The sequence below is a fragment of the Lathyrus oleraceus genome, chromosome 7, assembly GCF_024323335.1.
Source record: "Lathyrus oleraceus cultivar Zhongwan6 chromosome 7, CAAS_Psat_ZW6_1.0, whole genome shotgun sequence".
NCBI lineage: Eukaryota > Viridiplantae > Streptophyta > Magnoliopsida > Fabales > Fabaceae > Lathyrus > Lathyrus oleraceus.
Genome location: NC_066585.1, coordinates 1,854,027 through 1,865,804, shown reverse-complemented (window position 1 = coordinate 1,865,804; position 11,778 = coordinate 1,854,027). Strand labels below are relative to the sequence as shown.

Sequence of the window (11,778 nt, the reverse complement as noted above, 5' to 3'; positions counted from 1 at the left end):
AATGGACAAAGCCAAAACATTTGAGTGAGTGAAATTAATGGATTATGATTATTCACAAAAGGAGTCAAAGTATGATTAAGATTGATTCAAAATGAAGTATTTACAAAAATGAAGTTTGGAAAATCATGGACTTAAGGTCCAAGTTTCTAATTTGGAAAGAAGGTGAGAATGTTTGCACAACACTTATTTCAAGTTTTAAAAGTATGTGTGAAGAGGTAGGACACAATGGGGTGAATGGAATGGTGTGTATGTAAAACTTCTTAGGAGGGTCCGCCTCTTGAAATCATATAGAAGATGATTCAAGTGGGTCCTTAGGAGTAGGCTACAAATGAGCAATAATATGAACATGATAACAGATGAAAGTAAATAAAAGCGGATACTGGATGCCACTCAATGGTCTTATACCTGTCTCCTAAAACAAGCAAGGATATCAGAAGCCACTCTATGGACTTACACTAATCTCCATCAAAATAAAACAAAAAAACAAAACAGGGAAGTCAACTGCCAATCTATCTGGACTTATGTTAACCTCCACAGTATGATCCTAGGAATACAAATGCCACATCACAGGGACTTACAATGAATCCTCACATATAACAACAATGCTCAAACAAGGAGCAAAGAAGATATGAGTGACCAATGAGGTCTTACACTCTATCTCTTCCATGTCATGGGAACAGATGCCAACTCACAGGGACTTATAACTGGTTCCTCAATGGGTAAACAAACAAATCACATAGGTATGAAATAATGGACATGCTACAAGGAGCAATGAATGATAGTAAATGCACAATGGCAAATCAAGTAATCATGTATAAATGAATCAAGTAATCAATCACATAAATTCAAGTAGCACACGCTATAACCATTCAATGAGGCTCAAGCAAAAGGGTTTGACTATGAAAGTCCACTGTAAGAGGTAAGTGTCGCTCTTAACCTTGCCATTGAGGGGCTAAGGTGAAGCAGATGAAAGGATATGAGGGGTGTGCCTCATTGCTTCTATCTCAGGTCCGAGAGAGCATGTAAATATAAGAATGTGGGGGAGTTCAGAAAGATGGAACTCTTTCCCCAATTAGACTCGATAGATCTTGGGTTTGGATCTCAATGCTACAACCATGTAATGGGAGCAAGGAGAAGACTCACAGAATAGTGGGAGATAGGCTACTTATCTCTTTGATCCACCAATTGCCTCGAATGAGGACTTTTCCTGCTTAGGACAAATATAAACATACACAAGCATTGCCTCTTAAGGAGGACTTCAGACAGTTTGCCCGGCCAAATAACGGGCCGGGTCTCCAGACTACATGAAGAAGAAGGTGCAATACCTCAATGCTAATTGCTTATAAGCAAAGCAATGCAAGTTCTTAAGAGAACTGAGCAACTAAGGGTACCTGAAAACAATCCAACATGATCAGCATCCCATTCGAACTCAAACAACAATACAATAATCAACAATGTACAATCATAATCAAACAATAATGTGCATAGCACAAAGCTCAACATGAACCAACATCCTACAAAACAGCCACATTAGTTTACAAGTCAAGTAAGATAATCCCAAATGTGAAACAATTCCTTTAATCATTAACTCCTTAACCTGAAAAGCCAAAAACAACTTCAAATGTAAGTAATAAGACCACTAGGACTAGCCTAGGGTCCAAAAGAAGGAAAAATCCTAAAACAGCAATCAATTCATGATCAAAGTCAAGCTATTTCAATTACAAAGGGATCCCAATTGGTCCCATACCCAAACTATGTACACATTTCATTTTATGCAACATGTAAGGCAAAGGAAGCAAAGGTAAATCACATATGAGCAACCAGCAAGATCAAATTCAAATAAATTCCAAAACAGCATGGAAAATTCCACAAAAATTATATCCTAAACAGAGGACATTCAACAAGCTACATGTCAATTTTCAAGCAATTTGGATTAGTGGAACAATGGGAATTAATTAAACATGACAAGGCATGCAAAAATGCAATCAAATGAGGCCTAAAATTATACACCAACTTCAATTAGATGGTAAACAGTAATGGTACATGGGAAATTAGTAGGACCAAAGCCAAATGCTACATTAATGTGTTAGGAATTTTCCTATCAATTTTCAAGGTCATTGGATTAATTATGAGAATATGGCAACATGTACACAAAATGTTACACAAGTAAAGCCCTAAAATGCTAGGCAGCACTCAAAAATTCTAATCAATTAGGAAATAGACTATTAAAATCCACAAAAAATCACAGTGAATGTTAACATGTTAATTGTGCCACATGCGAAAAATTAAGGCCATAGGCCAAGGGGAAGCATGGCAACAAATTTGGAGAATTCAGCATATCACATTGTGTCGCATATTTCCACACTCAAGTTCAATAAATCATAGCTAAAAGACCAGAGGTCCAAAAATTACAAAACCTATGCCAAAAATTCCAGAAATGAGTCAAGAACCTACATCTAAAATTTCATTTAATTTGGATTATGTATGTTGATTATATAATTAAAATGGTATAACATATGGAAATAGCATACATTAAAGATATCTCTAGGTCAATTTATTTTTCTACCAAGCAACAATTCATTCTTGATTTTTATAAAATAATAGAGAAAAAAAGATGATTAACAAAAAAATCCTGAAATTAATTGGATCATCATTGGTCAGTTTATGATTTTTTTAAAGATTTTTAAATAATTATTTAATATTTATTTAGATTAATAATGATTTTCTTTTTAATTAATTGGAACGGATGGCAAAAGAGTAATAAGCGCTTCCTGATGCAAAACGCTGCCGTTCCACTAAAGTGATGTGTCAGCTTATGATTTGTTCTGGCAATTGAAAACATGAGTTGGAATTGAAACAAGATGGAAACGGATCTAGCAAGCGAAATATCCAGAAAACTATGAAGTTCATCATCTGTTCTTCAGCTTCATCAATGTTCTTGGCTGGGAATTCTAGGTTTCGGACGAATTGCCATGAAAACGAGCGATGCGTACACCGTTGGATTCGTCTTGGTCTCAGGAACAAGAATACATAAGCGATTTCAGCTATCAATTACTACACAGTGCGAATCGAGCGAAATAAGGAAACGCATCGAAACTTCAATTGCGAATAACTCACTCAAATCTCAACGAATTTACAATCCACAACTTGTTATACAATCTACGAAGCATACTCTACAATATCCCTAACACGATTTAGCAAATGGCGATGATCGAAATCCAACCTTTCTTGATTGTGCAGCAATGGAATCGCGCGGATTGAGCGTGAAATGTTGAAACAGTCCAAGATTGATGTTGTAGAAGTGTAGTGGGATCAATCTTCTAGCTCGATTGTGTTGCTAGCGACGGATTCTTCAAGCTGTTATGAAGATAGAAGTTGCTTCAACAGTGCAATTTCTTGATGATTTTTGATCTCACACCTGCAAACAGAAACTCAACAACCAATACAGATGATGAATTTGTCAAGAATTCGCTCAAAGATTCATGAGAATGCTCAATTGATGAAGAAAGTGTTATGAGATTTTTTTGGTAAAATGGGAGAAGAATGAGAGAATCGCTTTGGATTTTCTGTTATGATTCTGAAAATGTGATGGTGAAGTTGTGATTAGCTCTGTAATTCTGTTATGGATTTAGTATATATATGGATCACTAATCCAATTCTTAATTATGCTTAAGCAAAAAAGGTTAATTAGCAAGTATGCACACATGTGAAGCCTTTGGCCTTTTACTCTTGAAATGGTTAGAAACACCTTAGCAGCAAATTTCTCACTTGGAACCAATCACAAATATCATTTGGAAGCTGGTTGCATAAGTTTCATTTCCCAATTCCTCCTATTTTCCAATTTGGACCATTTTGCCCCTCCCTCTAATTAGTTCGCTTCAAAAATGAGCTTTTGCATTGAGCACTTTCAAAGAAATCCAATTATGCACCATGAAAGCACATATTAAATGGAGTTTGTGCATATAAAGAACTTGCAATTTGGACAATCCATGTGGTAGTTATGGCCTCCTGATTACGGGTCTTTTTTGAATTTCACTGAGCCATATCTTGCAAACCGTAAATGGGATTTTCAAGTTCTTGGACTTTTTGGAATTGTGAGAACAAGATCTTCAACTTTCATGTTGGACAAATTTTGATTTGAAGCTTGTATGATGAAATTATCTTGAGGGGAAAAACTTTCCATTTTGGGCAGCTGAGATTTACAGGTCATTTCCATTTTGGGAAACTTTTTATCTGACTTCAAATCCTTCAACCTTGATCTTCGAAATATCAAATGAGACTTGTATGGACATGAATGAGGTCTTTCTAACCATCTCACACCTTCCAAATCCTGATTAAATGCACAGTTGACCACAGTTGACTTTTGTTGACTTTTCTTTGACTGGGCCAAGTTCTGATGAATTCCAAGTCTCTTTCACATGAGATCTTGACTCCAAATGATATCACAAGTTATATGAACTCTTAATGAATGATCATGGTGTCCAAATTCTTCAAGAATGGCCACCATCTATTGCTCAATGCCTGATTTAACTGCTTTGACCTGGTCAGCTTCAGCTGCAAGCAACATGGTTAGGTGACAATATTTTTGTACTTTTGGTTAGTAAACATATGAAAAGCAATGATATACAAATGCAATACATGCTTGGTGATCAAGAACCACACTCGCAAGGTATCCCACCCACTAGGAGGGCAGCTAAGGTATGCAAAGATCCTTGAGGCCATGATATGGTATGTTATGGGCCATGAGGGATCTTAGGGCCAAAATTGGGGTCTTACAGATATGAAACTTGTTGATGTGATCATTGGACTCGGACGATCTGAGAATGAGGATTTCAAATTGGATGCACAAGGTGTGTTGAGGTTTCGTGATAGGATTTGTGTTCCCGATGATGTGGATTTAAAAAGGATTATCTTGGAAGAAAGCCATAAGAGTAATTTGAGTATTCATCCCGGAGCGACTAAGATGTACCAAGATTTGAAAAGATTATTTTGCTGGTCGGGAATGAAGCGTGAAGTAGCTCAGTTCGTGTATGCGTGCTTGACTTGCCAGAAATTAAAGGTGGAGCATCAGAAACCTGCGGGGTTGATGCAACCGTTAGAAATTCCTGAGTGGAAGTGGGATAGCATTTCTATGGACTTTGTGACGGGTTTACCGAATACATCTAGAGGATGTGATGCTATTTGGGTGATTGTTGATAGGCTTACAAAGTCGGCTCACTTTATTCCTATTAACATAAGTTATCCGGTGTCGAAGTTGGCGGAGATTTATACCAATGTTATTGTGAGGCTGCACGATGTTCCTCTTTGTATTGTTTCAGATAGAGATCCGAGGTTCACTTCAGAATTTTGGAAGAGTTTGTAAGAAGCTTTAAGTTCCAAGTTGAGGTTGAGTTCGGCGTATCATCCTCAGACGGATGGTCAAACGGAGAGGACTATCCAATCCTTGGAAGATTTGTTAAGGGCGTGTATTCTTGAACAAGGAGGTTCATGGGATACTCACCTTCCGTTAGTGGAGTTTACTTACAACAATAGTTACCATTCAAGTATTGGAATGACGCCTTTTGAAGCTTTGTATGGGCGGAGGTGTAGGACTCCGTTGTGTTGGCATGAATCTGGTGAAAGTGTGGTACTTGGACCCGAGATTGTTCGAGAAACTACCAAGACGGTTAAGATGATTCGGGATAAGATGAAGATTTCTCAAAGTAGGCAAAAGAGTTATCATGATAAGAGGAGAAAGGATTTGGAATTTCAAGAGGGTGATCATGTGTTTCTAAGAGTCACACCTACGACCGGTGTTGGACGAGCATTGAAAGCTAAGAAGTTGACTCCTCGTTTCATTGGACCGTATCAAATTACGAGTAAAGTGGGAAAAGTTGCTTATAGAGTGGCGTTACCGCCAAACCTCTCGAATTTGCATGATGTGTTCCATGTGTCTCAACTTAGGAAGTATATTCCGGATCCGTCTCATGTGATTCAAATGGATGATTTTCAAGTGCGCGATAACCTTACGGTTGAGACGATGCCTTTGAGGATCGAAGGTCGTGAGACGAAGTCCCTACGGGGAAAGGAAATTGATTGGGTGAAGGTTGTTTGGATTGGTGCAGTCGGAGAAAGCACGACATGGGAATTGGAGAACAGGATGCGCGACTCCTACCCCGAGTTATTCGAATGAGGTAATTTTCGAGGACGAAAATATTTAAGTGGGGGAGAGTTGTAACGCCCCGATTTTTATTAAGTGTTATTACTATTATTTTTATAATGTTTGATTTATTATTATTTCGGTAAAATATTTTATTGTGTGTTAATATATTATTAGAGTTTAATTATAAGAATTGTGGTATAATAGCTATTGGGCCTAGTGGTGTATATAGTAATTAAGGGAGGTGTAACAATTAAGCCCATTAGTTAGTTTTTATTTAATTAAAAAAAAGAATAGAAATAGAAAGAAGAGAAATAGAAAGAAGGGAAATAGAAAGAAGTAGAGAGAAGGAGGAGAAAAGAGAAGAAAAGAGAGAAACGTTAGGGTTTGGAGGAGGAAGAGGAAATTGGAGAAGAAGAGCATCATCTTGATCAACCCAAGCTTGCTAGAACACTATAGAGTAACTCAATCATCATCTAAAGGTAAGGGTGTGAGTTATCATTTCCTATAATTATGAAAATGATGGGTTTTATGTGGGTAATGGTTGTTAGAGGATATTGTTGGGTTTTGATGTTGTGATTGGATTCCTTGCTTTGAAAATGTTGTTTGTGTTCTTGATGTAGTGTTGATTGTTTGTGATTATTGAACATGTATCAATTCTTTGCAAAATGTTAGGGTTAGGTTTAGAAGAATGATAAATAACATTGTGTGTTGTGTTGTTGTTGATGGTTTGGGGTTGATGTATGTTGTGAAAAATATGCTATTGTGTTGATGAATTAAAGTATGAGTAATTTCACAAATTGTGAATTTAGAAAGTGTTGGAAATTAATTGAATGATGTTTAGAATGATGAAATAAAAGTTAAATTGTGGATTAGAATGGCTTTGTAATACTGAAAATATTGTAGTTCGTTGAAATCTGAGAATGTGACTTTTTACGGAATCGAAATCGGAGGTCCGAAAGGTATTTAACGGTCAAAAACGCATTTTCTATGTTTCCTGCTAAATTCGCGGCGCCAGCTGAGTTGAAAACAATTTTTTTTTTTGTAAACTTCAAACAGTCATAACTTTTGAACCGTAACTCCGTTTTGGTCCCCGTTCGAAGCGTTGTGAAGCTTATGAAATTTTTTACATGTTGTTGATGTTTATAGGCCATTATAAAGGCTTATTTTAATAAGTGATTATTTTGGAAAAGTGATTAATAATTGATATAGTAGGAAACCTATTTGATTAATGAGGAATACCATTTAACTATAGTGTGTAGATGTGCGATGTAAATAAACATAGCATGAGGTTGAATTACCTAAGAGATTGTATGATGAAACAATTGATTGTGATGAATATTCTCATTTGTTTTATATATAAACATATGTATGAATGTTGGTGAATATGATGTTGTGTGAATGCTTTTATGCATGTGAATGGCGACGTGGCCTAAATGGCAATAGCGACGTGGGCTTCGGCCATTGTGATGAGTTATGTTGATGCGATGATGATTTTGGTGTATGTGTATCATTTATCATGGAGTCACATACATTTGCATAAGCGACGTGGCCTTTTGGCAATAGCGACGTGGCCTTTTGGCAAAAGCGAAGTGGGCATAAAGCCTTGGCCTTGATGGAAAAGCGACGAGTCGGTACCACATAGCATTTGCATAATTGAGTCACATATGTTGGTCATGTTTATTTCCGCATTTTGTGATAATTGTTGTTATGTGACGGTTTATGAAGTGCGGTGATATTTTGCGATGATGCGATGAATCGTAATGTTTTATGATGGATTGATGAAATGTTAAAGTGATGAGATGCTATGATGTAACATTGATGTTGTGGATGATTATTGACTTTGTTTATGATTAAATACATAAGCATTCAAGTGAAGGATTGTGCGATGTGGTAACAATATTTCTAACTTTCCGAATTTACTTATATATTGCTTATCATTATCTTGATTATATGATTTGAGTATCTCACCCTTTTGTTGTTGGCCGTTACCTTTATATTGGTAATGTGCAGGTGCTCCGCGTTGAGAGGAGGATAGTGGTAGCACACTTTTGGCGTCATTACTCTGATTAGGATTGTAACACTCAGGGGTTAATGAACGCTTTTCATGATTTTGATAGTAACAATGCCCTTTTGTATATCATTGTATATGATAGTTGTGATGGGCATTTGTTTGCTTGTTTTCTTTGAATGTGTAAATGTACGACTCGACTTAATTATCTAAATGATTTCCGTTGCGATTTTTTTGTGTATTGCTGCTATATGGACTAGGTGAATCCATATACAGTGTTGTTTATTATTTAACAAGGACTAAGTGGATCCTTGCGCAATTGCCGTGTTGTGTTATTTGTTTAAGTGTTGATGAAATGATATATGTGATGCCTCAATTTTGTGTGAAAATTGTTTACTCTGATTTTTAATTGAATTTAAGACGGGTAGAATTGGGGTGTTACAATAAGCATATTGTATGAGAGAGATGATGAATACCCTAAAGATCACATGTTTTTGCAAAGGCATGAGTGGGTTAAGTTTAAGAAATTGATTTAAAGTGTATTTGCAAAAGTCGTGAAGGATTATTCTAGAGCTCTTACTACTTTTATCTGGTGGGTTAGAGACTAGAAGTACATAAACAAGTTTTTGAAAACTAAGTTTAGGGAGCCCCATTGTTAGTTAATAAAAGCAAGGCAGATGCACATAAGGTGTTAGCCCTGTGAGTAGATGTTGGAATTACTTTCTCTACCAAACACATTTTGGGCATACTTTCTCTATTGTTGTTTAAGCTTGTTTGGGTGGAATACATTATTGGAGGTCCTCTGAGGAAGCCCAGGCAACTAATTGATTGATGTTGCTCAAATTGGCAGGTTGAATCCAAGAGTGCAAACTCAACGACAACATTAGGCTAAGCAACCTGCCTCAGCCTCATCAAGCACCTGACTTTCCCCTTGGTGTAGTGCCTAATGAAGAATCATACCACCACAGAAGATGCAAGATTAATGCGTCATCTCCAACCTCTACACACGTCATCTCATGCATGATATATATGCTTATTTTCTATATACTTCCAAATATTATAATATGATTTGATTGATCCATATTGATAGTTAAGAAGATTTATCGTAACTTACTGTGACGCTGCATCAAATTGGATGCACTGTGTAACTTGTTCATTTTAACCAATCTAGTGAGCGATACAAAAAATCAAACAATTTTTTCCATAACTTGTGCATTTTCTTAATTGATTTTAGTTACATTGTTTATACACACCGTGACACATTTTTTTCTTTCATTCCAAAGCCTTTTAAGCCAATCTTTTTAAAATCATATATATCCATTACAAAAACACTTTCAGATTTATATCCATTGTTTGTTGTTACTATAACCCCACATAGTAACTCTTCTACTCTCATTGGAATTACAAGTTTGATGTCTATGAGATTTGTCTAGTTTAAGTTTATCGTTGTTGTTGGAATAACTACCACAAAATTTGGGGTGTCTATTTATAAAGTTAAGAAAACCAAATTAAGACAAGTACAATTTGTCAAGAAAGAAAGAAGTTGAAAAATCAACTAATATGAAAGAAAAAAAAAAGAAAACATGTTACTCAAAAGAAGAAGTTGAAAACCAACTAGAGAAGAAAAGAAAAAAAAATTATGAATCATTATGAATAAAACCTCTTTGTACAAAGGGATCAAACTCTCATCTTTTACATTTCTACTTTCTTAAATTTGTTCTCTTTTTACTTATTTTTTCAAACAATCAATTCAAAAAACCCTAATACCTTTTTGTTCGTTTGATTTCAGTTCAAATTATATTATTCGTCCCGGAAGTTATTTGGCCTGCAGAGGTATGAAATCAGAATCAAGGTACACAAAATAAGGAAAGAACCGAGATAGTTTTAGATAGGGATGAGTGATTGGATTAAGACATTGGACCGATATTATTAAATCCGAGACCGGTATACAACCAGAAAAAAGATGTTTCATACATTCGGGATTTAATTACGTAGCCCGGAATAAGTCGTTTTACATACATCCGGGATTTAATTACGTAGCCCGGAATAAGCCGTTTTACACACCAGAAACTTGTGATTGATCATAACTCGGGTATAGTCCCGATGTACTATGTACATCTCGAGAATTTTAGTACCGATTACACTTCTCGAATTTTGATAAAACTATAGCTCAAAGTTTAGGAGCCCGAGGAACGAGTTCCATACTCATCCCGGACACAATTGATCGAGCTCCGAAGGAACATGCAAAGTCATAACAGTTTTAACTTTTCTGGAACAATCAAGGGTCGAAAACTATTACAAAACCATTAATAAGTCGATTACATATCACTAATATCACTAGAAACCTTGAACCACCAACAATAGTGACCGTGAACTTTAGACCCATTACAAACACATCATATGATATTCCCCGGCTAGTATCACGGGTTATGTTTTTTTTCAAGAATATTTGACATTCACCCTAGGTTTCGGTAAAATTTTCCCAGACAACACGTTTATATTCAAACAGTAATCTTCCCAAAACGGATCTTCCATCGAAATACCTCGTCTATGAGTGCATCGTCGCACTTCTTTTCAAATTTTATAACCATAGTGGATATGAATAGAGCTGAATTCATCCATTATCATTTGCCAGCATTCGAATCACTAGCATGTAGGTCAAGTCACAAGACAATTACCAACCGGCAAGGCGAACCAGCAATATTGGCTGCTCGAACACGCCACAAACAGTGAAGGTGAATTAGTAACTATGTCACGCCACGAGCCTGTTAATTCTGTTATGATGAATATAAGCTTGTTATGTATCTCCTTAAATATATATAACAGATCCTGGACATCAATATGTAGAAAAAAAGTGCATGATTAGTAAAAGTCACATCATACTGAAGTATACATGGTTTAATAAATGAACTGTTTTTAAACACTGATATAGAAGAAATAAGTACTTATTAGTCAATGGTTCCTGAAGCTGGTTTGTAATCGGTTGGTTCTTTGAAAGCTAGAGGTGTGTTATTGCTTATAATCTTCTACATCATGGTTTAGCAGGAATTTCACTTCTATTTGTGGAAATACTTGGTAGCTCATGACACTTTGATCCTTTAATTGGAGCAAGGGGGATATGCAGCTCTTGGAACTATTGGAACTATGGATAGTTTTGCGTCATTTCAGTTATTCAATAAAAGAGCTTGCATTGGAAGTAAGAACGAGGAAAATATACCAGAGTTTGAGGAGTGCTAAAATGTAAACTAATAGAAATCGCGAAACTATCAAGCAAAATCGCCAGCAAAACTAAGAGACTTGACATATGAAACTATATGCTATAGGCAAACAAAAGATCATTATAAAACAAGTGCATGGACAAAAAGATTTGGAGAGATGATGTATCAAGCAAGTCGTCCGCAAAGAGGGAGGATGTGTCACACCACGTCGAGAGTGCCAAAACATAGAATCCTTAATTTATCAAGTGAGATCGCCGGCAAAACAAATAGACCAGACACATGCTAATTATGTTTTAAATTATTGTCAAATAAGACGAGTCTAATTACTCAGCCGTTCGGAAACTTATTTAGAACTTACATTAGGCAGAGGGGTGTCGCTCCTTTTTCCTGCGAGGGAGGGAGGCACCTCC

At 36.2% G+C, this 11,778-nt stretch overlaps 1 protein-coding gene and 1 long non-coding RNA gene across 2 annotated transcripts; both read left to right on the top strand.

Moving 5' to 3' along the window:
- Positions 1-5,551: 5,551 nt before the first annotated feature.
- On the top strand, positions 5,552-6,172 carry LOC127108405 (uncharacterized). Its single transcript, XM_051045867.1, has one exon. It carries the CDS (start codon positions 5,552-5,554, stop codon positions 6,170-6,172), a length of 621 nt encoding a protein of 206 aa, XP_050901824.1.
- Positions 6,173-6,447: 275 nt separating this feature from the next.
- LOC127105759 (uncharacterized) lies at positions 6,448-8,469 on the top strand. The gene is made up of 2 exons (XR_007795123.1): positions 6,448-6,621; positions 8,153-8,469. It is a non-coding gene; the product is annotated as an uncharacterized LOC127105759 (long non-coding RNA).
- The last annotated feature ends 3,309 nt before the right edge of the window (positions 8,470-11,778 follow it).